At 44.9% G+C, this 26,251-nt stretch overlaps 1 protein-coding gene across 3 annotated transcripts in view; it reads right to left on the reverse strand.

Annotated features, from left to right (window-relative positions):
- Positions 1 to 1,182: 1,182 nt before the first annotated feature.
- LOC129815423 (LIM domain and actin-binding protein 1-like) overlaps positions 1,183 to 26,251 on the reverse strand; it is a 44,188-nt gene continuing 19,119 nt past the window's right edge. For all 3 annotated transcript variants that reach the window (XM_055869226.1, XM_055869224.1, XM_055869227.1), the window contains 9 exons: positions 26,051 to 26,096; positions 16,335 to 16,787; positions 7,616 to 7,670; positions 5,771 to 5,868; positions 5,216 to 5,281; positions 4,784 to 4,835; positions 4,381 to 4,463; positions 4,095 to 4,228; positions 1,183 to 3,776 (listed from right to left, as the gene is read on the reverse strand). In XM_055869226.1, coding sequence (XP_055725201.1) covers positions 2,711 to 3,776; positions 4,095 to 4,228; positions 4,381 to 4,463; positions 4,784 to 4,835; positions 5,216 to 5,281; positions 5,771 to 5,868; positions 7,616 to 7,670; positions 16,335 to 16,787; positions 26,051 to 26,096 — 2,053 coding nt within the window. In that variant the 3' untranslated portion in view covers positions 1,183 to 2,710. The remainder of the gene's footprint in view (positions 3,777 to 4,094; positions 4,229 to 4,380; positions 4,464 to 4,783; positions 4,836 to 5,215; positions 5,282 to 5,770; positions 5,869 to 7,615; positions 7,671 to 16,334; positions 16,788 to 26,050; positions 26,097 to 26,251) is intronic.

Genomic DNA, 26,251 nt, shown 5'->3' on the forward strand with positions numbered 1-26,251 from the left:
TTCTCTCCCCAGCCTGGCCTTGCCGCTCTGGCACAATAGCTCTTAGGTGGACAAGCAAGCTCTTCTTTCCGGGGTCCATTCTCTCCTCGAGGGGGTGGTTGGCTGGCCGCAGAGACAGATTGATGAGTAGATGCCCAATTCGCTCACCTTATTCTCACAAATGTATCCCACTTTTTACAAAGTGTTTCATTTGCGTGGCCATAGAGGCATACTCACATTAGCATAGCAAGTGTTACCACACCCTGCTACCATACACATCTTGGTCATCTTGATGACCAAGCTAGCTCCATACCACTAGTCCAGAAGTATTTGTTTTAACCCACTAGTACATGAAGGGTGAGCATGAATTTTGTTGTTACGCACTTTGTGACGCTGACCACGGAGTGTTTTGGGATTATTTTTGAAGTTAGAGCTGATTTGGAGAAAACCTCAAACCCAACTTTTAGAACAATATTACAGTATTATACAAATGTATTTAAGAGTTTGTAATTTGGGAACGTTTTCTTGGAGTGCTCCAAGTTACTAGTATATGCATTTCTGACATTGAGAAATAGCTGCTACGTGCCCTTTAAGGCTGGGGTTCAATCTGGTGTAATGATACTGATGATTTGTCACCACAGATGGTTAGTTTATGTTTCTACCGTTGTGGCTAGATGGAGTAGGCCTACATTAAAATGTTGGAAGCCTTCAAATGGCGCTGCCCATTCTAATACGGACTTTTGGCACCTAGAGGCCGCACCTATCATTCTCTATGGGTGATACTGCTGATTTGTACCCACAGATGGTTTGTTTAAAGTGCAGGTTAGGCTAAGTAACGTGGCAGGTTAAGAAAGAGGTTAGAAAAAGGGTTAGGCTTAGCTACAATGCTACAGATGTCAACTGTTGTCCCTTACGCGACCAATAGATGGCGCTGTAGGCCTTTTCCATCTAGCCACAACAGTAGAAAGGTAAATAAACAATCTGTGGCGACAAATCATCAGTATAATAACACTGTACTGAGTTAAGCACGCTATAAACGCAGATCTGACATTTAAAAGGTAATTTCCAATTGGGCTGACATTTACAGCATTCACCATGAATGTGATGTCAAAAACGCGGAAACATTGTCTTTTAAAGCTGGTTACAAGGGCGATCGTATTGAATCCCGTCCTTAGTTCATGTACTGAAACAAGACAACAGATGTATCAATGATATAACATTTATTATTTATTTCAAACACTTTGGTCGTCTCGAGACGTACAATTCCAAGATTACTTTATGGAGGACCCCAAAAAATTAAGTATAAAACATTGAGGGTAAATATAATAATCTGTATTTATCCAGTTTTCTAAATTCATTATAAAATAGGATGCTTTTTATACAATTTAAAACAGGCACTGTGTCAAAGGACAACTAAAAATATACACCCAGGAAGGGAAAGGACCCAAACATACATCACAGATAGTACATTGGTTGTTGGTTTAGTCATCCCGGATCAAATTACCACATTCTGTCACAAGCCTTTGATTCTTAAGGTATATTACAAGATCAAGTACTATCAAACCCATGAAGCGACTGCTTGTGATTATTTAAAGCAGCTCTGATCCTGGAATCCATCTGGCAGTGGTTTGTACTAACTAGCCCATTTAAAGGGGCAGTGCAGTCAAACGTGATTTCCCTTTTTTATTGATATTTCCACACTACGGGGTCGAAATAACACTGAAATTGTGAAAATGTTGATGATGCCCTTTTAGTGTAACAGCTTTTGAAAAAAAGGGGATGTAGTTTTTGGCCCACAGCATTACATCACAATCTGATTTTTCTGACCAATGACCAGTCATCTTTTATTTGCATAATATGTATCGTCCTACTCTGAAGGTGTAGGCTCTAGAGCCCTCAAACTCATCTCTGGACCTCCAAGCTAGTTCCACTGAGTTTTTCATTGTTCTCCTCTAATCAGGGACTGATTTAGACCGGGTACAATTAATGGTCAAGTAGAACAGAAAACCAGCAAGCTCCGGACCTCGAAGGGTAAGAGTTGAATACCCCTGCTCTAGGGTCTAGGCCAGGTTTTCCCAAACTCAGTACTGGAGCCCACCCTGGGTGCATATTTTGGTTTTTGCCCTAACACAACACAGCTGATTCAAATAATCAAAGCTTGATGATGAGTTGGTTATTTGAATCAGCTGTGTAGTGCTAGGGCAAAAACCAAAACGTGCACCCAGGGGAGGCCCCAGGACCGAGTTTAGGAAACCCTGGTCTAGACGACCCTATCCGCCAATCAGGGCTGTGTATCCTATCCGCCAATCAGGGCTGTGTATCATAAAGATCGGAACTGTATTCACTCCCAGTTTAAAAAAGACACAGACCAGCCTTTCCAGCGTAAAAATACAAAATGGTACTAAATGTTTTTAATCCAACCGTCTACAATCTACCAGTCCCTTCTATCAGGCTCCCTCAGAAATCACTAAAATAATCAGGCTATTTGGTTCAATGTAGTGTAGTAAGACTGATGTATTGCTAACTTTTCTACTGTGAACGAAACAAACACTCAAAATGATCACAAATTACACCCAAACAGAGAAAAATCACAATTGTTGTGTCCCTGCACTTTTAAGAACTCCCTGGGTTTTATAAAGTGGACAGGGAGTACTAGGGACATAATATGTTGGTGTGTGTCCATGGTGTGTGTCCAGTCTAAATCTAGTCCGATTCAGAGCTGAGTGTCTATTCAGACGTCATCTTCCTCTTCATCTTCCTCATAATAGCGGTTCCTCTTGATCATCTCCTCTATGGTGAGCTGTTCCCCCTCCCCTTCGCCTCCCTCCTCCCCCTCCCAGAAGCCCACGTCCTGGGAGCTGCGGTTATGTTTGGGCTGCGGGGGCGGAGATGCTAAGATGTCTGGAGAGGCACTTTCGCAGTTTAAAGAAGCCCTTTCCTCTTCATCTTCCATTGCTGCTTCTTTTCCTTTCTTCATCGGCTCTTCTTTCTTGTCCTGCGTTGCTGGGAGACTCTCCACCTCCTCGCAGCTGATCTCTCCGTTCACCGCACTGCTGCTGGGCGGTGTGGGCCTGCTCCCCTCTTTCTCCTCCTCTCTCCCCCTCTGGAGTTGGGGTTCTGGTTCCTTAAGCGTGGAGCAGCTGTCCTCCAGCGACCCCATCCTCTCCATCAGGGATTTGAGGGGCTGGCGGTGCTTCCGTGGCCCCAGGGCATTGGTGTTGGCGAGGCTGGGGGCCACCGAGAAGGGCCGATTGCGCTCCTTCAGAGATGAGCTCCTCCTGAGGCTCTTCAGCTCGGCCCTGTCGGGGCTCAGGGTGGACGATGACACCTCGCCCTCCGGGGGCCACTTGGCCCTCCAGGGCCGGCCCACACCACCACCCTCCAGAGCAGGAGAGGCTCCAGCATCACTGTCAGCAGGAGGGGGCCAGGCAACCCTAAGCCTGCGGGCCTCTGGTATTTTCTCGGCGGAGGAAATGTGGATGTGTGTCTCGTGAGAGGCAGTCAGGTCTGTCACCTTGGCCAGGGGAAACTCCTCCACCGTGGGGCTGGACTGCTTGGCTGGGGAGAGTGGTGTCTCGGCTGGATGGGACACCACCACAGCTCTTTCTGCCCGCTCCGTAGACCTCTTCTCCACTACCCGGTCTACTCCTTCCTCCTCTTCCTCGGCACGGGGCGTCCACAGGTCCTTGTGGGGGCGGCGGCCAAAGCCCTCGTCGTAGTTGCCTTTGGCCTTGAACAGCTGGCTGAAGTGGGGCTTGCAGTAGACCTTACCATGTAGAGAGGCATAGCTCCCCAGGCTGAACAGCAGAGGGCAGCAAAAAAACATACAATAGCTAGATGCAGACAAGACACCGGTCACTGAAACAAAATGTACATTTCAAAGCTAATGTTACTCCAATCGATTCAGCTTGGGATAAATCCAATTAAAAAGGCATATTGAAAAGATAGAATTATCATGCACGATAGACAATACTTTTAACATGTTCTTTTTTCTTTTCCCCCAATGGTTTCTAAATGTTTTGGAATGTGACATTTGAATGAAAGAGTACATTGACAAAATGACAATATAATGTTATTTGAAGTGTCCCGTAGTGAGTGAGCATCCCTACTGGTACCTGAGCTTGGTGTTGCAGTGGAGACAGCGGAAGCAGGTGGTGTGGAAGATCTGGGTGTTGGCCACCAGCCTCTCCAGCGGGTACACTGTCTTTAGGCACGTAATGCACGTCTCCCTCACGGAAAGGCAGAACTTCTACACACACATTAAGGATGTGCCTTTCATACACTGAATTGTGGTTGTCAGTAACAACTCTTACTGTCAGATTTTATATTGATTTCCTTGATTTAATACATGTTACTACAGTTGTACGTGTCATTGTGATGGAGGCTATGGAGAGAACTCACCCAGTCTGCCTTGGGCAAGTCACTGTGGACTGAGGATGAAGATGAGGTACTACCCTTAAAACTAGATTTGTCCATGCCATCCCCTGAAACAGACCAAACACATAACATACCGGTCAGACTACAGGGACTTCATCTTGACTCCAGAGGTCAGTGTCACAGCTGAGCAGAGCAATATAACAATACATATATATTTTTAAAGGAGACAGGCTTTTCACTAGACACAGAGCAGTAACTCAGAGTAACGACCCAGTCGGTACTCCACCCCTCTCTGCCCTTTAACCTAGAATACAGAGGACCAATCAGAGGCAAAAGCAGCCGTTGCCCCGCTGTCCCCGGCACCCCCAGCCAAGAGCTGTGGGGTTGACATCATGCGAGATAGGGAGGGAAATTAAAGCTTACTCACCATTGGTCTCTGCTACAGCAACTTTTCTACTGTAGGACTCTAAAGCCTGGCTCTGAGTAGAAAAAAAGAGAGAACCTTGTTATAGCTATCCAAAAAAACAGTATAGCTTGTTCATCCATTTAAAATAGTACAAAAAAAGAGTTTACTGTCACTGTGTATTCATGTTTAAGAGCAGGTATTTTAGGAGACTATGTTCAGTCTTGTATGTTCATTTACTCACAGCACATCAGCTTTGATTGGTTTACAGTGTGTATCTGCTTAAACGCTGCTCCCCTATCCAATTAACTAATCTTCACACACAACCACAGTTTATGTCAAAGATTCACTATGTTCATTCAGTCGCTCGCTCTCTCACGTACCTACCTCAAAACCAACTTTCTCACACGCACCACATGCACACACACACACACACACACACACACAGGTACTTACCACAGCCACACCACTAGGGGGCACATTCTCCTTCAGGCTGTTATCCTCTCGCTCTGACTGACTGGTCTGCAGATGAATAGAGGTTGATCAGTAGAAGAACACAGTGACAAGAGAGACATGAAATGCCAAACCAAGGCCATCTTTACAAAATATGTGAAGTATGATCTGTCTTTCTTTGACATTAGTTACGCAACTTTTCCCATTTACACTATTCTTACATTAGCCTTGAATGTTTTATTTTTTCTTACTGTCTTTGCTGATAGCTACATTGTACTTACTATGACTGTGATATGTGGTTGTCCCACCTAGCTATCTTAAGATAAATGCACTAAGTCGCTCTGGATAAGAGCATCTGCTAAATAACTCAAATGTAAAAATATAATGTGACCATTTAACAAGAGCAGAGGATCACTTTCTAAAAAAGGACATTTAGATCTGGTAACTGAGTCAACGGTGTCCCTAGTATCTCCTAAATAAAGGAGAGTAAATGTGAGAGGAGGGGAGTGTGTAAAAAATGTAGGATAGCATCTATAATAAACAAACACACAAACTCACAGTGCGTGCTAGTGGGCCCTTTTTGGTAGCGGCTGACTGGTACTTGGCCATTCTTTCCTTCAGGGAGGTGGTCTCAACCACTCTGTCAGGGGACAACACTACGAGAAAACATTCACACACACACGGACACAGAGATACACACACACACACACACACAGAAAAGAGCATAATGAAGTTTCTTTCTCCTGATCCACCACCTGGTTCTGATGCGATGTTATCACAAGCCCTGTATGTTGATGCGATGTTATCACAAGCCCTGTATGTTGATGCGATGTTATCACAAGCCCTGTATGTTGATGCGATGTTATCACAAGCCCTGTATGTTGATGCGATGTTATCAGAAGCCCTGTATGTTGATGCGATGTTATCAGAAGCCCTGTATGTTGATGCAATGTTATCAGAAGCCCTGTATGTTGATGCGATGTTATCAGAAGCCCTGTATGTTGATGCGATGTTATCAGAAGCCCTGTATGTTGATGCGATGTTATCAGAAGCCCTGTATGTTGATGCGATGTTATCAGAAGCCCTGTATGTTGATGCGATGTTATCAGAAGCCCTGTATGTTGATGCGATGTTATCAGAAGCCCTGTATGTTGATGCGATGTTATCAGAAGCCCTGTATGTTGATGCGATGTTATCAGAAGCCCTGTATGTTGATGCGATGTTATCAGAAGCCCTGTATGTTGATGCGATGTTATCAGAAGCCCTGTATGTTGATACGATGTTATCAGAAGCCCTGTATGTTGATACGATGTTATCAGAAGCCCTGTATGTTGATACGATGTTATCAGAAGCCCTGTATGTTGATGCGATGTTATCAGAAGCCCTGTATGTTGATGCAATGTTATCAGAAGCCCTGTATGTTGATGCAATGTTATCAGAAGCCCTGTATGTTGATGCGATGTTATCAGAAGCCCTGTATTTCCAACTAAGCTGATAATGCCTTTATTGGGGGGAAATGTACATACCAGTGGTTACATGTGGTTGTCCCACCTAGCTATCTTAAGATGAATTGTAACGGTCCTGACCTGTTTTATGTTGTTTTTGTATGTGTTTATGGTCAGGGCGTGTGTTTTGGGTGGGCAGTCTATGTTTTCTGTTTCTATGTTGGTTTTGGGTTGCCTGGTATGGCTCTTAATTAGAGGCAGGTGGTTTGCGTTTTCCTCTAATTAAGAGTCATATTTAGGTAGGGTGTTCTCACTGTTTGTTTGTGGGTGATTGTCTCCTGTGTCGTCGTATGTATGTACCATACGGGACTGTTTGGCTGTTCGTTTCGTTTTGATGTAGTCTGTTCCTGTCCGTGAGTTTTACGTTAGTTATGCAAGTTCATGTTCAGGTTTTTCGTCTACGTCGTTTTCTTGTTTTGTAATTTTGAAAGTGTTTTGTTTTCGTGTTGCCATCGTCGTTTATAATAAAGAGATGGCTTATTTCCCTAATGCTGCGTATTGGTCCACTGATCCTTCTCTCCTCTCCTCATCCGAGGATGAGGAGAACGACAGCCCTTACATGAATGCACTAAATGTAAGTCGCTCTGGATACGAGTGTCTGCTAAATGACTCAAATGTCAAATGTTGCACCGGTGGATAACAAAACAAAAATCTGTCAATGCAAACCCTGCATCCTCATCTGTAACATTCATGGATAGAATGAGTGCACTGGGCACCTCTCTGCATGGGATCCTTTGTCAGTTGGTGCCTAGTGCTGGTGATACCAGCTATGACCTCAGGTTTTGATTATACTGTATGGGTCTTGTGCAGTGTGTGTGTGTGTATATATATATATATATATATATATATATATATATATATATATATATATATATATGTGTGTGTGCTCATGCATTACCTCCTAGTCTCTGGTCCATGTCCTCGGAGGAGCTGCTGTGTAGTCCTGTCCTCACCTGGATGATAACACAGGGGTCAACGGTCAGGGTTCAGCTTATTACACAACCTCAGATTGTACAAGTCCTATGTCCTTACCTTCAACTCAGCAACCACAGACTCCTCCTGCTTTCTCTATCTCCATCTATTTTTAAGCCTTCGTTTGTTGGCCTCTGCGTTGCTACCCATATCAACACTCATAAAACATTAAGCTCCGTCATTGGTCACTCTTGACCACCCCCACAACTCCCACCTCTCTCACAATGGTTTGGCCCATTGACATCAAAGCCAGTTCCTGCATACCCTTTACATTACAATGAGCCACTGATGGTTGCTTAAACAAACCCCTATTAACCCAGGTACACACACAAAACACACACCCATTTGGAGCATGTTCTATTCCCCCCCACACCTTGCTCTATTTTATTGATTTATTTATTTGACCTTTAAGTTAGTTAAGAACAAATTCTTATTTACAATGACGGCCTACCCCTGCCAATGCTGGACCAATTGTGCGCCGCCCTATGGGACTCCCAATCATGGCCAGATGTGATGCAGCCTCAGGCCACTGGGCCACACGGGAGCCAATATTTTAGCTCTAGACCTAACCAAAAACCAAGCGTTCACGTTAGTGAATAATCTAATTTGCCCAAGAGAGAGGCTGATAACAGTAAGGAACACTTTACTCAATTCTGTATGGTTATTAACAAAGAACCATTATGCATAAATGCAATTCAAATTGGAAAATAAACAAATATGACAAGACAAACCACTTCATAGATGTAAAACACTTCTAGCACCACACAACAGATAGAAACTGCAATGAACCACATAATGACTTACCAGAAAGTCAAGGGAGACGCACCCCCTACACCCCCACTACTGTGTGTACACATACTGTATGGGTGCGGACATGCGGTTAATCCCCTAATAAGCTCAAGAGCCAGAGTCAGACAGGACTGTCTGTCCCCCCCATCAACTCCCCCATGACACAGCCACTCTACCCATTAACACGCACACGCATGCACACACCCCCAGCCTCTACACCAGTAGGCTATACACTTTAAAAATACAGGGATGTTTTTTGCAGGAGCTCTATTTTGGTGGCCTTGACTCCATCTGAAATAGACAGTGAAATGATTGAATACCTTATTGAGTTTACCTCCTAGATTGGAAACATTTGTTATGGTATTCAAATCTAATTGCATGTGTCACATGCTTAGTAAACAACAGGTGTAGACTAATTGAAATGTTTCCTTTTGTATTTATGTTTGTATTTATTCTGGATCCCCATTAGCTGCTGCTACACACAATAAAACAGTACTTAACAACACATTATTACACACTACTCTACCATGACAGAGTACCAGTCAAAAGTTTGGACACACCTACTCATTCAAAAGGTCTTTATTTTGACTATTTTCTACATTGTATAATAATAGTGAGGACATCTAAACTATGAAATAACACATATGGAATCAAAAGTATTAAACAAATCAATATATATTTCAGATTCTTCAAAGTAGCCACCCTTTGCCTTGACAGATTTGCACACAAAAAGGTATTGTGTAGAAAGACATGACATTACAATTTAAAATTACTGAAAATGTATGAATTCAGTGTATTGTTAGTTGTTTTGGATATTGTTTAGTTCTAGGCCTATATGATAAGGACTATTTTCTAAGACAACATGAAACATTTAACCTGTCTTCTCTTGAGATTAAAGTATTATTTACAATTTTACTGCAAGATATGAATTGCCACAATAATGTTTTTTCTTCAAATTATGTATTTTATTAAAACATAAAAATGAAATAGCCAACATTATCTTGAAAAGTAAAGGTTTTGTTCTTCCAGTTTTCCTTTTTTCCTAGTTTCTTTTAGAAAAACAACAAAATTGGATGTTCTAAGTCCACAAAAAAGCTTTAACCACACCAGGAGACCACTTTTGAGGTCTGGGAAAAATCTGAGAAATGTACATAATGTTTTTTTTATATAAACGCAACATGTAAAGTGTTGGTCCCATGTTTCGTGAGCTGAAATAAGCACAAACATGTATTTCTCTCAATTTTTTTGCACAAATTTGATTACATCCCTGTTAATGTGCATTTCTCCTTTGCCAAGATAATCCATTCACCTGACAGGTGTTGCATATCAAGAAGATGATTAAACAGCATAATCATTACACAGATGCACCTTGTGCAGGGGACAATAAAATGCCCCCTTAAAATGTACAGTTTTGACACACAACACAATGCCACAGATGTCTCAAGTTGAGGGAGCGTGCAATTGGCATGCTGACTGCAGGAATGTCCACCAGAGCTGTTGCCAGAGAATTGAATCTTAATTTCTCTACCATAAGCCACCTCCAACGTCGTTTTAGAAAATTCGGCAGTACGTCCAACCGGCCTCACGACTGCAGACCACGTGTTACCACGCCAGCCCAGGACCTCCACATCATACTTCTTCCCCTGAAGGATCATCTGAGACCAGCCACCCAGACAGCTGATGAACTGAGCCATATTTCTGTCTGTAATAAACCTTTTTTGTGGGGGACCGAAAACCAAAACTCATTCTGATTGGCTGGGTCTGGCTCCCAAGTGGGTAGGCCTATGCATTTTCTAAAGTGACTAGTGATCCATTTATTAAAGTGCCTAATGATTGGAGTCGATGTAGGCAGCAGCCTCTCTGTGTTAGTGATTTTTCAGTCTCTCGGTCCCAGCTTTGATGCACCTGTACCGACCTCGTCTTTTGGATGGTAGCGGGGTGAACAGGCAGTGGCTCGAGTGGTTGTTGTCCTTGATGATCTTTTTGGCCTTCCTGTAACATCGGGTGCTGTAGGTGTCCTGGAGGGCAGGTAGTTTGCCCCCGGTGATGTGTTGTGCAGACCGCACCACCCTCTGGAGAGCCCTGCGTTTGAGGGCGGTGCAGTTGCCATATCAGGATGTGATACAGCACGACAGGATGCTCTTAATTGTACATCTGTAAATGTTAGTGAGGGCACTATTGCACCTTCACTACTCTCTGTATGGGTGGACCATTTCAATTTGTCCGTGATGTGTACGCCAAGGAACTTTAAAAACTTTTCACCTTCTCTACTACTGTCCCGTTGATGTGGATAGGGGGGGTGCTCCCTCTGCTGTTTCCTGAAGTCCACAATCATCTCCTTTGTTTTGTTGACGTTGAGTGAGAGGTTGTTTTCCTGACACCACACTCCGAGGGCCCTCACCTCCTCCCTGTAGGCTGTCTTATTGTTGGTAATCAAGCCCACTACTGTTGTGTCGTCTGCAAACGTGATTATTGAGTTGGAAGAGTGCATGGCCACGCAGTCATGGGTGAAGAGGGAGTACAGGAGGGGGCTGAGCACGCACCCTTGTGGGGCCCCAGTGTTGAGGATCAGCGAAGTGGATATGTTTTTTCCTACCTTCACCACCTGGGGGGCGGCCCGTCAGAAATTCCAGGACCAAATTGCACAGGGCGGGCTTGAGACCCAGGGCCTCAAGCTTAATGATGAGCTTGGAGGATACTATGGTGTTGAATGCTGAGCTGTAGTCAATGAATAGCATTCTCACATAGGTATTCCTCTTGGGATAGAGATGGGATAGGGCAGTGTGCAGTGTGATGGAGATTGCGTCGTCTTTAGACCTGTTGGGGCGGTATGCAAACTGAAGTGGGTCTAGGGTGGCAGGTTATATGATCCTTGATTAGTCTCTCAAAGCACTTCAGACTCACATTAAGCATCTCCAATCCAAAATTAAATCTAGAATCGGCTTCCTATTTCGCAAAAAAGCATCCTTCACTCATGCTGCCAAACATACCCTCGTAAAACTGACTATCCTACCGATCCTTAACTTCAGCGATGTAATTTACAAAATAGCCTCCAACACTCTACTCAGCAAACTGGATACAGTCTATCACAGTGCCATCCGGTTTGTCACCAAAGCCCCATATACTACCCACCACTGCGACCTGTATGCTCTCGTTGGCTGGCCCTCGCTTCATATTCGTCGCTAAACCCACTGGCTCTAGGTCATCTATAAGTCTTTGCTAAGTAAAGCCCCGCCTTATCTCAGCTCACTGGTCACCATAGCAGCACCCATCCGTAGCACGCGCTCCAGCAGGTATATTTCACTGGTCACCCCCAAAGCCAATTCCTCCTTCGGCCACCTTTCCTTCCAGTTCTCTGCTGCCAATGACTGGAACAAACTGCAAAAATCACTGAGGCTGGAGACTCATATCTCCCTCACTAGCTTTAAGCACCAGCTGTCAGAGCAGCTCACAGATCACTGCACCTGTACATAGCCCATCTGTAAATAGCCCATTCAACTACCCTCATCCCCATACTGTTATTTTTTTTTGCTCCTTTGCACCCCAGTATCTCTACTTGCACACTCATCTTCTGCACATTTATCACTCCAGTGTTTAATTGCTATATTGTAATTATTTAGCCACTATGGCCTATTCATTGTCTTACCTCCCTTAACCTACCTCCTTTGCACACACTGTATATAGACTGTATATAGACTAGAAAAAATGGTATTATTGACTGTATGTTTGTGATTCCATGTGTAACTCTGTTGTTGTTTGTGTGGCACTGCTTTACTTTGGCCAGGTCACAGTTGTAAATGAAAACTTGTTCTCAACTAGCCTACCTGGTTAAATAAAGGTGAAATAAATAAAATGATGACAGAAGTGAGTGCTACTGCGCGATAGTAATTTAGTCCAGTTACCTTTGCTTTCTTGTGTACAGGAACAATGGTGGCTATCTTGAAGCATGTGGGGACAGCAGACTGGGATAGGGAGAGATTGAATATGTCCGTGAACACTCCAGCCAGCTGGTCTGCACATGCTCTGAGGTCGCGGCTAGGGATGACGTCTGGGCCGGCAGCCTTGCGAGGGTTAACACGTTTAAAATGTCTTACGTAGACCACGGAGAAGGAGAGCTCCCAGTCCTTGAGAGCGGGCCGCGTTGATGACACTGTGTCATCCTCAAAACGGGCCGAAGAAGGTGCTTAGATTGTCTGGGAGCAAGACGGTGTCCGCGATGTGGCTGGTTTTTCCTTTGTAATCCGTGATTGTCTGTAGACCCTGCCACATACGTCTCGTGTCTGAGCCGTTGAATTGCGACTCCACTTTGTCTCTGTACTGACATTTTGCCTGTTTGATTGCCTTACGGAGGGAATAACTACACTGTTTGTGTTTGACCATATCCCCAGTCACCTTGCCATGGTTAAATGCGGTGGTTCGCACTGATGATGAAACTGGCTCTCATGAGGACCGCCACAGGAAAGGAAGATCCAGAGTTAGCTCTGCTGCAGAGAATAAGTTCATTGGAGTTACCAGCCTAAGAAATCAGCAATTGAGTGTACCTCAGATTGCAGCCCAAATGAATGCTTCACAGAGTTCAAGTAACAGACACATCAACAAACTGTTCAGAGGAGACTGCGTGAATCAAGCCTTCATAGTGGAATTGCTGCAAAGAAACCACTACTAAAGTACACCAATAAGAAGAAGAGACTTGCTTGGGCCTGAGTCCAAATTTGCGATTTTTGGTTCCAACCGACGTGTCTTTGTGAGATGCAGAGTAGGTGAATGGATGACCTCTGCATGTGTGGTTCCCACCGTGAAGCTTGGAGAAGGAGGTGTGATGGTGCTTTACTGGTGACAAAGTCTGTTATTTATTTAGAATTCAAGGCACACTTAAACAGCATGGCTACCACAGAATTCTGCAGCGATACACCGTCCCATCTGGTTTGCGCTTAGTGGGACTATCATTTGTTTTTCAACAAGACAATGACCCAACACACCTCCAGGCTGTGTAAGGGCTATTATACCAAGGAGAGTGATGTAGTGCTGTATCAGATGACCTGGACTCCTCAATCACCCGACCTCAACCCAATTGAGATGGTTTGGGGTGAGTTGGACCACAGAGTGAAGGAAAAGCAGCCAACAAGTGCAAAAGCATTCCAGCTGACTACCTCATGAAGCTGATTGAGAGAATGCCAAGAGTGTGCAAAGCTGTCATCAAGGCAAAGGGTGGCTACTTTGAAAAATCTCACATAAAATATATTTTGATTAGTTTAACACTTTTTTGGTTACCACATGATTCCATATGTGTCCTTTCATAGTTTTGATGTCTCCACTATTATTCTACAATGTAGAAAATAGTACAAATTTAAATTAAAAAAACTTGAGTAGGTATGTCCAAACATCTGACTGGTACTGTACAAAACTATGCAAAAAAATTAAATAACTTCGGTACCTATGTTTTGAATACTATGGTAATAGAGGTAAGACTAATGCCAGTGGCAAGCAATATAGGGTTTTATTTAGGGCTCAGCCAGGCAGTGAATCTCAGCCCAGCATGATCTGTTCCATCTCAACATTTTATGTCCATGATCCATTACAGCTATTTAGCTGGACTGATATACAACATCCTAGCTCATAAGGCGTCACCATGCTTCGGTTTGGCTGGTACCAAGCCGAACTCTGAAAAAATGTGCATTAAAACAAGTCGTCTCTCGTTGAATAACGACAAACACTTAATTGAAAAATCCCTGCTGTTGACCAACCACTGAAGGGGCGTAGACGTCGGCTACTTTTTGTTGTTGTTGCACAAACAGATGAAAAAAACCTTACCGAAGACCAAAACATCACAAAATGTCATCATAATATTATGCACGGACTGTTCCGGATGGGAAGCATGCAGATTCCTTACACCCCAGGGCTGATCGAAAAACAGTAGAGACAAAGAGAAAGTGTGAATACAGAGAGTAAAAGAGAACTAGAAACAAGGGGAGAGAGGGAAGGTGAGAGCGAGAGAACGTACTGTGACTTTTTGATTGGAGAGAGAGAGAGAGAAAAGAGTGTGTGTTCTGTAAGAGCAGAGTTTGTAGGCCTCCAGTGATTGGGGGGTAAGGAGTGTGTGCATAACACTCCCATGACATCGTCACTGCTGTAGATTGCATCAGCCCAGAGCAGGCGCTGAGCTACAGCTGGGGCGGACACTAATGTGTGTGTGCGTGTCTGAGATGGAGCGTGAGTCCATGTGTGTACTCCCCCCATGCTCAACCCCACCTCAGCTCTGGTCAGCCGGGTGTAGTCAGCTGAAATGCACTGGGGTAGCAATAAAGGATTTTGTGCGTATGTGTATTAAGGAAACACACACACCGAGCACAGCTCTCAGACGAAGACGAATCGAGGCCCTCCTACCGTCACTCCCTTCTTTAAAAGCTCTGGCAGTAAATTCAGCACAGGTCCAGAACCATGGCCATTGTGGCACGCCTCATCTGACTGGCTTAGAGAACAAAGACTACAACACAACCACTGTTCTCAGACCTGTCTCCCTAAGGAGACACTGGGGGAAATTCCAACATGTAGGCATAGGTCTTAGACTAGTGGTCATCATGAACACACTTAAAAGAGATGAACACCAAGGCGTGGTGGCAACTCACTCCAGTCCGAGTCGGACTCCACAGCCTTGCTCTCCCACCTGGACCATGCATCAACACTGTTGGCTAAGCCAGGGTAAGCAGAGACCACCAGGAATACAATACACTATTGTCTCACAATAATATGATGTATACAAAGTACTATTGTCTCAGAGTCACACCCCAAAGTTTTACTAAACTTTTATTAGACAAGAACATTTTAGAGGAAACAGGAAACTTAAAAATAGGAGGAGCAGCAGTGTACAGAAGTGGAGTGTAATCTTGTGTGATGCTGAGAGAGGTGGGTTGGGGGCCATGGGGGGTGAATACCTAACTGAAGGAGAATGACAGGACACAGAGAGTAAAAGGAAGGAGAATTCCAAAACTGAAGGAGAATTCCAAAAATGGTGGGTCTTTGAAGAGAAAGACAAGGAATGTGGGTACCTTCTTAACCCTGGGCAATTATGGTGTACGTACGTGTGTGTTTGTGTACTAAAGAGGGGGTTGTTTAGGAAGAGATAAGGAACAGGACATATGGGCAGTGTGAATAATTGAGCTAAGGAAACTTTTTGTGGGGACAGAAGAGAGGGACTGAAGGGTTGAGTTAGGCAGTAATGAGCCTGAGAGGGCCGGTTCATTAACATGGCCACTAATGAGTGACTTATCTATGCTAATATCTGAGAAGCCACAGGAGACCCTCCCTCAGTGTGTCTAGCACAAAGTATTTAACCTCTCAACTAGGGGTGTCTCCGTCAAGTCAGTGTGTGTATGCACGTTTGAGAGCCTCTTGTGTTATTAGGTAAACTAGTTTTAGCAAGTTTCCTCTAAGTGTGTGTGCGTGCTGAAGTCTCAGTGAATGGGTGTTCCGTCTGTACTTAGTGATGTGCACTGAGACAGACAGTGGTCTTTGGGGTGCCTTATGAAGTCTAGAGACAGAGCTTTTTTGAAAAGCACGATTGCATCAGGTACCAAGGCATGTGACTGCTAGCATGACTCTAGTTCAAAGGAAGCATTCAAATCTCTGGCTGTGCAACAACAGATCAAGAGTTCAGCTGCATCCCTGCTGGATACAGGGGGCTAACCAATCACACACACAGATGACTGACCTGACCCCACAACTATACAGAGCAGCTACATGTTGAGGAAGATGCCAAGAGACAGAGTGATAGAGAGAAGTATCATTAGAGAAAAGAGGGAAATACACTGTGTAGAGGGATACATAGCCACTGATTATGTGTGTCTTATCAGTCTTACCTTTCCCTTGGTGCCCTCTCCCTTCTCAAACAACATCTTCAAGCTGTTGAGAGGCACGCTGGGTTTCTCGATGGGTGTGCAGGGGCTGGGTGGCACCACCGCGTCTTCCACCTGCATCAGCTCTTTCTCCTCCTCTCGCTCACTTGGCTGCTGCGCTTTCTTCTCCATCCCTCTCTGTCCCTCCTCGGCTATAGCTGCTGCTGCAGGATACTGGAAGCGGCTGATGGCTGTGCTTTGACCACCCTGAGTGTTCAGGGATTCCGGAGACTTGGCCGGGGGAAGGTGCTCGGTCAGGGGGGTTGGTTTTGGTACGGCAGAGGGGGAGAGGCGGGCACAGGGTGGCCCGTTGGATAGCGGGGCGGGTCTGTCTTGGCGAGGACCTGGCTGCTCCCAGCGCTTCTTCAGAACACTCAGGTTCCCTGAACGCAGGGTGGGAGGCAGGCTCTCCACTGACTGACAGGAAAAAGAGGCGAGCAGATTAGTGAATGGTCAACAGGAAGAATGTCTTGAAGTTACTGACTAAAGCAATGTCCTGAAAGAGGTACAGAGGTAATTGTGTGTAGGAGTAGTCTTGTATGAGAAATACGGTATCAATTTCTAACAGTTAATAATACAAATAGTCAGTCTCATTTTTCAACTCTGTGGGATCAAATGACTAAACAAGCTAGAATGAAACCATTACCAACTAAATAGTCATCACCAGTTGCTTCCTACATCTACCAGTCAATCATGTCCTGTATTATGTAATCCTATTCCAAGCACCGAGACTGCAACCAAACGAACAGGAAAAAACGAAGGAAAAATCAAAAAGCTCATAAATTTCTTCCTGAGGCCACAGTGGGAAAATACTTTGCGGACAGCAGTAGTTACTGACGTGGAAGAACATTCAAATTAGATAAGCAGCTGTTCCCAGAGTTGGTCCAGGAAAGAGATATGTTGTCACAGTAGCTGAAGTCAGAGCTGGCAATCATCAGCTGCTGCACAATCAACTCTAGAGAGGCAGACAAAGTCTTGGCGCAAGATGGAGAGAGAGCAGCACTAAACATGGAGACATCTTTCCCAACCGCATTCCATTCTGTGGCACCCTACCTCACCTTTTCCTGAAAGTACAGAGGGTTCTCTGCTCTGCTAAGCATATAGGCTCACCCATTCATGAAGCTACCAACTCATAACTGATGCAGAGTAGCAAGCTGAACTATTAGAAGACAACAATACTCCACTAGAAAATATGGAAATGAACACCCACTTGGAAACAGTCTGTAATATGGGGAAGTTCTGGAAAGGTATGTACGACAATATGGCCCTTTGAAAGCAGAATAGAGTCAACTAATGAACTAATAAAGTTATGTTTACATGGGGAACTCAATGTTCGAACTGGGCTATGGTAAACAGAGCCCAACTTAATACAAACCATCTAAATCACACGGTGAAGAAACAATATGAAACAATATGTATTCTAAGTGGTAAAAGGACATCCATAACACAAGCCCCAAGCAGTAGGTAACCATCAACATCCACAACTCCCTAACAAAGAACAAACCTGACTTCTCCTTTCAACGTGATAACGAGGTGGTCAACCATATAGCATTGGAGGTCCACACAAACTTGAGATATAAAAAGCTTACACAACTTCCCAATGTCATCGCATTGACCACACACACACCACAACCATGCAATTCCAACAAACCTAAACTGCAAAATACATCAAGCCAAGTTCCACCAACAAAGGATGTGACAGAAACTAGATGGAAACACATGAAAAAAGAGCAGAGCTTAAGGGAGGACTGAACGAAAGAGTCCAATAGAATCCCAATAATTCTCTTTGTGAGAGCAACTGAGAGCAACTGGAGTACAATACGTAAAAAATAAAAGGAGCAGCAGACAATGAAAAGTTTGTTCCTGTTTTTTGAAAAGAGAAGTGGTGAAACCTGTGAGAGCGAGACGAAACGAGGCGTAGTGGGGAGGCTAGGTGGCAGGCAGGGGGAAAGAGTCCTGTAGCTGGAATCAGTCTGCAGTCCTTCCCTCTGATCACTCTAAGTGAGAGTGATCAAGCTCTCCCAGATGTTAGAAGTTAGAAAACCTCTGCATGTAAGAACTAGCCCACCCCCCATCAAGACCAGGAGAGAGAGACTGAGGCGGGGGGGGGGGGGGGGATTCCATTATTTATTTATTTTTAATTTATTTCACCTATATTTAACCAGGTAGGCCAGTTGAGAACAAGTTTACAACTGCGACCTGGCCAAGATAAAGCAAAGCAGTGCGACAAAAACAACACAGAGTTACACATAAACAAACATACAGTCAATAACACAATAGAAAAGAAAAATAGAAAAATCTATGTACAGTGTGTGCAGATCTAGAAGAGTAGGGAGGTAGGCAATAAACAGGCCATAGAGGCAAAATAATTACAATTTAGCATTAATACTGGAGTGATAGATGTGCAGATGATGATGTGCAAGTAGAGATACTGGGGTGCAAAAGAGCAAGAGGGTAAGTAATAATATGGGGATGAGGTAGTTGGGTGTGCCATTTACAGATTGGCTGCATACAGGTACAATGATAGGTAAGCTCCTCTGACAGCTGTTGCTCAAAGGAGATAAGACTCCAGCTTCAGAGATTTATGCAATTTGTTTAAGTCATTGGCAGCAGAGAACTGTAAGGAAAGGCGGCCAAAGGAAGTGATGGCTTTGGGGATGACCAGTGCAATTTACCAGCTGGAGCGCGTGCTACGGGTGGTGCTGCTATGGTGACCAGTGAGCTGAGATAAGGCGGGGCTTTACCTAGCAAAGACTTAGATGACCTGGAGCCAGTGGGTTTGGCGACGGATATGTAGTGAGGGCCAGCCAACGAGAGCATACAGGTCACAGTGGTGGGTGGTATATGGGGCTTTGGTGACAAACTGGATGGCACTGTGATGGACTACATCCAGTGTGCTGAGTGTTGGGGGCTATTTTGTAAAAGACATCGCCAAATCAAGGATCGGTAGGATAGTCAGTTTTACGAGGGTATGTTTGGCAGCATGAGTGAAGGATGCTTTGTTGCGAAATAGGAAGCCGATTCTAGATTTAATTTTGGATTGGAGATGCTTAATGTGAGTCTGGAAGGAGCGTTTACAGTCTGGTTGACACCTAGGTATTTGTAGTTGTCCACATATTCTAGGTCAGAACAGTCCAGAGTAGTGATGCTAGTCGGGCGGGCAGCGGTCGGTTGAAGAGCATGCATTTAGTTTTACTAGCATTTAAGAGCAGTTGGAGGCCACGGAAGGAGTGTTGTATGGCGTTGAAGCTCATTTAGAGGTTTGTTAGCACAGTGTCCAAAGAAGGGCAAGATGTACAATCGTGGGCAAAAGTTTTGAGAATGACACAAATATTAATTTTTACAAAGTCTGCTGCCTCAGTGTCTTTAGATATTTTTTGTCAGATGTTACTATGGAATACTGAAGTATAATTACAAGCATTTCATAAGTGTCAAAAGGCTTTTATTGACAATTAAATGAAGTTGATGCAGAGAGTCAAAATGTGCAATGTTGACCCTCCTTTTTCAAGACCTCTGCAATTCGCCCAAGCATGCTGTCAACTTCTGGGCCACATCTTGGCTGATGGCAGCCCATTCTTGCATAATCAATGCTTGGAGTTTGTCAGAATTTGTGAGTTTTTGTTTGTCCATCCGCCTCTTGATGATTGACCACAAGTTCTCAATGGGATTAAGGTCTGGGGAGTTTCCTGGCCATGAACCGAATATATCGATGTTTTGTTCCCCGAGCCACTTAGTTATCACTTTTTCCTTATGGCAAGGTGCTCCATCATGCTGAAAAAGACATTGTTCGTCACGAAACTGTTCCTGAATGGTTGGGAGAAGTTGCTCTCGGAGGATGTGTTGGTACCATTCTTTATTCATGGTTGTGTTCTTAGGCAAAATTGTGAGTGAGCTCACTCCCTTGGCTGAGAAGCAACCCCACACATGAATGGTCTCAGGATGCTTTACTGTTGGCATGACACAGGACTGATGGTAGCACTCACCCTGTCTTCTCCGGACAAGCTTTTTTCTGGATACCCCAAACAATCGGAAAGGGGATTCAGAGAAAATGACTTCACCCCAGTCCTCAGCAGTCCAATCCCTGTACCTTTTGCAAAATATCACTCTGTCCCTGATGTTTTTCCTGGAGAGAAGTGGCTTCTTTGCTCCTCTTCTTGACACCAGGCCACTCTCCAAAAGTATTCGCCTCACTGTGCGTGCAGATGCACTCACACCTGCCTGCTGCCATTCCTGAGCAAGCTCTGTACTGGTGGTACCCCGATCCCGCAGCTGAATCAACTTTAGGAGTCGGTCCTGGCACTTGCTGGACATTCTTGGGCGCCCTGAAGCCTTCTTCACAACGCTCTCCTTGAAGTTCTTGATGATCCGATAAATGGTTGCTTTAGGTGCAATCTTACTGGCAGCAATATCCTTGCCTGTGAGGCCCTTTTTGTGCAAAGCAATGATGACGGCACGTGTTTCCTTGCAGGTAACCATGTTTGACAGAGGAAGAACAATGATTCAAGCACCACCCTCGTTTTGAAGCTTCCAGTCTGTTATTCGAACTCAATCAGCATGACAGAGTGATCTCCAGCCTTGTCCTTGTCAACACTCACACCTGTGTTAACGAGAGAATTACTGACATAATGTCAGCTGGTCCTTTAGTGGCAGGGCTGAAATGCAGTGGAAATGTTTTTGGGCGATTCAGTTAATTTGCATGGCAAAGAGCGACTTTGCAATTAATTGCAATTCATCTGATCACTCTTCATAACATTCTGGAGTATATGCAAATTACCACCATACATACTGAGGCTGCAGACTGTGAAAATTAATATTTGTGTTATTCACAAAAACTTTGTCTACGACTGTATACAGAATGGTGTCGTCTGCGTAGAGGTTGATCAGAGAATCACCAGTAGCAAGAGCGAATTCATTGATATATATAGAGAAAAGAGTCGGCCCGAGAATTGAACCCAGTGGCACCCCCATAGACTGCCAGAGGTCCGGACAACAGGCCCTCCGATTTGACACACTGAACTCTATCAGAGAAGTAGTTGGTGAACCAGGCGAGGCAGTCATTTGAGAAGCCAAGGATATTGAGTCTGCCGATAAGAATGCAGTGATTGACAGAGTTTAAGGCCTTGGACAGGTCGATGAAGATGGCTGCACAGTACTGTTTCTTATCGATGGCGGTTATGATATCGTTTAGGACCTTGAGCGTGGCTGAGGTGCACCCATGACTAGTTCAGAAACCAGATTGCATAGTGGAGAAGGTACGGTGGGATTCGAAGTTGGTCGGTGATCTGTTTATTTACTTGGCTTTCGAAGATTTTAGAAAGGCAGGGCAAGATAGGTCTATAACAGTTTGGGTCTAGACTGTCTCCCCTTTGAAGAGGGGGATGACCGCGGCAGCTTTCCAATCTTTGGGGATCTCAGACGATACAAAAGAGGTTTAATAGGCTTGTAATAGGGGTTGCAACAATTTTTGCAGATCATTTTAGAAAGCGAGGGTCCAGATTGTCTAGCCCAGCTGATTTGTAGGGGTCCAGATTTTGCAGCTCTTTCAGAACATCAGCTATTTGGATTTGGGTGAAGGAGAAGTGGGGGTGGGGGGGGGGGGGGGGGGGGTTGCTGCAGGGTGTGCTGAGATGCTTTCCACCTGGCTACTCCCGGCCAACATGGCCAGCCATGGAAAAATACTTATTGAAATTCTCAATTATCGTAGATTTATCAGTGGTAACAGTGTTTCCTAGCCTCAGTGAAGTGGGCAGCTGGGAGGAGGTGCTCTTATTCTCCATGGACTTTAGTGTCCCAAAACTTTTTGGAATTAGTGCTACAGGAAGCGAATTTCTGTTTGAAAAAACCTTAGCTTTCCTAACTGACTGAGTATATTGGTTCCGTTCCTGACTTCCCTGAAAAGTTGCATATCACGTGGGCTATTCGATGCCAATGCAGAACGCCACAGGATGTTTTTGTGCTGGTCAAGGGCAGTCAAGTCTGGGGGGAACCAAGGGCTATATCTGTTCTTAGTTCTACATTTTTTGAACAGGGCATGCTTATTTAAGATGGAGAGGAAAGCACTTTTAAAGAGCAACCAGGCATCCTCTACTGACGGGATGAGGTCAATATCCTTCCAAGATACCAGGGCCTGGTCGATTAGAAAGGCCTGCTCGCTGAAGTGTTTTAGGGAGCATTTGACAGTGATGAGGAGTGGTCGTTTGACCGTGGACCCATTACGCACGCAGGCAAAGAGGCAGTGATCACTGAGATCCTGGTTGAAGACAGCAGAGGTTTATTTAGAGGGCAAATTGGTCAGGATGATATCTAAGAGGGTGCCCATGGTTACAAATTTAGTACATGGTAGGTTCAATGATAATTTGTGTGAGATTGAGGGCATCTAGCGTAGATTGTAGGATGGCCGGGGTGTTAAGCATGTCCCAGTTTAGGTCACCTAACAGTACGAACTCTGAAGATAGATGGGGGGGGGAATCAATACACATATGGCGTCCAGGGCACAGCTGGGGGCTGAAGGGGGTCTATAACAAGCTGCAACGGTGAGAGACTTGTTTCTGGAAAGGTGGATTTTTAAAATTAGAAGCTCGAATTGTTTGGGCACAGACCTGGATAGTATGACAGAAGTCTGCAGGCTCTCTCTGCAGTATATTGCAACTCCGCCGCCTTTGGCAGTTCTATCTTGTCGGGAAATGTTAGTTAGGGATGGAAATATCTGGATTTTTCGTGGCCTTCCTAAGCCAGGATTCAGACACGGCTACGACATCCGGGTTGGAAGTGTGTGCTAAAGCAGAGAATAAAACAAATTTAGGGAGAAGGCTTCTGTTAACATGCATGAAACCAATGCTTTTACGGTTACAGAAGTCAACAGATGAGAGTGCCTGGGGAATGGGAGTGATGCTGGGGGCTGCAGGGCCTGGGTTAACCTCTACATCACCAGAGGAACAGAGGATGAATAGGATAAGAGTACGACTAAAGGCTAAAAGAACTAGTTGTCTAGTGCGTTCGGAACAGAGTAAAAGGAGCAGGTTTCTGGGGGCGGAACAATAGATTCAAGGCATAATGTACAGGCAAGGGTATGGTAGGATGTGAGTACAGTGGAGGTAAGCCTAGGCATTGAGTGACAATGGGAGAGGTTTTGTCTCTGGAGGCACCATTTAAGCCAGGTGTGGTCACCGCATGTGTGGGGGGTGGAACAAAAGGGCTAGCTAAGGCATATTGAGCAGGGCTGGAGGTTCTACAGTGAAATAAGACAAAAATCACTGACCAAAACAGCAATAGACAAGGCATATTGACATTAGGGAGAGGCAGAGAGGCATGTGTAGCCGAGTGATCATAGGGTCCTGTGAGTAGCTAGGCAAGCTGGTGGCACAGCTATTCAGACAGCTAGCAGGCCGGGGCTAGCAGGCTAGCAGATGGGCCTTAGGGGGACGTCGCAAAGGGAGAGCCTGTTGAAACCCCCTCGGAGGGTTAGGTCGGCAGACCAGTCGTGATGGATCGGCGGGGCTCCGTGTCGGCAGCAAAGGGTCCAGGCCAATTGGCAAGAGGTAATTGAAGCCCAGGAATTGTCTGATGGATCTCTTCGGATAGCCGGGAGATGGGCCTAGCTCGAGGCTAGCTCCAGGCTAACTGGTGCTTGCATCGGGACAGAGACGTTAGCCAGGAGTAGCCACTCGGATAGCAGCTAGCTAGCTGCGATGATCCAGAGTAAAGGTTCAGAGCTTGCGGTAGGAATCCGGAGATGTGGTAGAGAAAAGCAGTCCGATATGCTCTGGGTTGATATCGCGCTGTGCAGACTGGCAAGAATTGACCGGGCTGAGGCTGGCAGATGTCCGAGTTAACGGTGATGACCGCTAGCAGTAGCTAACTGACTACTAGCTAGTAGCTAGCTTGCTGGTTCCGGTTCTAAAGTATAAAAAAAATTGCAGATCTATACCACATTGGGTGATGTCAGAGCCATACCCATGCACTGATGTCCTATTGCAGAACCTCATGCTGGCAGTGTTGAGATCTGTGATGCCAAATCATATCATGACGTTCAAATTCCTGACGGTGTTGTTGTACAAAACCAAACTCTTCATCTTTGTCCTCAAGAAGACAGTGTAAACTACAACACATGATGTTGTTCTGTTTAACCTATGGAGCCATCTCGGTCAGTGACAGTCAGGTTCCTGCTATAAGCGGCTAATTTCCGCTACTGAACACACACACACACACACTTACTTCCAGGTCAGAACCCAAACTGTGACTCAATCTGACTGACTCAGCAGCAGGGAGGACCACAGCAGAAGGGAGGACCACATATTGAGAGTACAGTAAGCCACCATGATAGCTCTTAGGGAGTGGAACATTCATTCCCCTATAAAACGATCATTAACTTCTGCGTGTCTTTTGCGGTTAAAAAACATAATAGGTGTCATTAAGAAGAAATAATAATACCTGCAATTACATACAGAACAATTACTGATAATGGTCACAGTTGAATGGGGGGGGGGGGGGGGGGGGGGGGGGTTGAGATTCCACATAATCAACATAATATTAGGAAGACTACAGGAGGCTCCTTACAGTTTATTTGTGGACCACCATGCCATCTCATAGTCTCATGTTAAATTGTTTTAGTCCCATGTAATCTGTCAGTTCCAAATGTACAGGTAATCATTCATTATGACTTCATTGCTGTTTTATCTGGAAAAACGCAACCGAACAATGTCTGAAAAGTTACAACTCCTGACCCCTATGCTCCATACCGCAACACAGAGGACTGCCTTTCAGGTATCTCAGAAAGCAGAGACCTCTCTTCCTCCTTCCATGGAAAATTTACAGCCCACCCGACACCAGTGTTGCCTGCCTCCCTCTCAGCGCGCACACACACAAACAATTATGCTGACTGGACCTGTTTAACTCAGCACAGGCATGAAGGAACAGCATGCACCACACAGTAAGAGCAGTGTGTGTGTGTGTGGCTCTGAATGACTAAGAAAGGACCTTGTGTGTAAACAATGTTTGTCTACAACTATTTGAGCCTCTCCACAATGTTGTGTCACGCAGGGCAACTCCAGTGTTACAATCTAGGTCCAGATTCACTGGCATCTAGATAACCAATGATCAGAATATATTCCCCATCTATCAGCCATTGGAAATGGTAGTTACCTTGCTCTTCCGCATGACATCGGCTGATCACTTATTCCCTGTTCCCTTGTCCACTTCTCCAGCACTGCCCAACAGATAAAGACAACTATCCCAGGAGGGAATTATTTTGGGATTAGTCAACTGAGTCAGGATTAGGGTCATGACTGCCAGCCCATCACAATAAGTGACCAGGCAGAGCTAGGCTTAGACTCAGTGTGTGTGTTCCTCAGCCAGGATGAGGATAATAATGTGTGTGTGGGAGGTAGTTTTTGAAAAGGCCCACTAAAAGGGAGGCAGACATTTTACAATGTGAATAATAAAGTGCTTTATCCTTTTTACCCACTGTCAAGCATAAGTAGAAGAGAGCACAAAACCACTCTGGCATAAACACTTGAGCATATAGTTCACTGGTGACAGAGTAAAAGAGACAGGGTCTTGACCAAGAGGACAGCTCCACAAGTGATTCACTGAACTGGTGACTGTGTGTCTGCTGTAATGACATCACATTCTGTAATTCCATGAGTGGGCCTCCTGTTGGGGATCTGAATGGAGATACTCACTGCTTTCTTCTTCTCTGCATTAGACCCCTCAGCAGCTCTCTGGTACCTGTGGGAGAGAGAAGCAACATTGACCTCTGCTGATCAAGAGAAGAGGTACACAAAGTGGAGCAAAGCATTTCCAACATTGGCATTATACTGGGAATGGAAGTTTGCATTGGTGTTGAATCAATAATATCCTCAGAGGTTTTGCAGGTCTGAAGA

This window comes from Salvelinus fontinalis, chromosome 18 (assembly GCF_029448725.1).
Source record: "Salvelinus fontinalis isolate EN_2023a chromosome 18, ASM2944872v1, whole genome shotgun sequence".
Taxonomy (NCBI): domain Eukaryota; kingdom Metazoa; phylum Chordata; class Actinopteri; order Salmoniformes; family Salmonidae; genus Salvelinus; species Salvelinus fontinalis.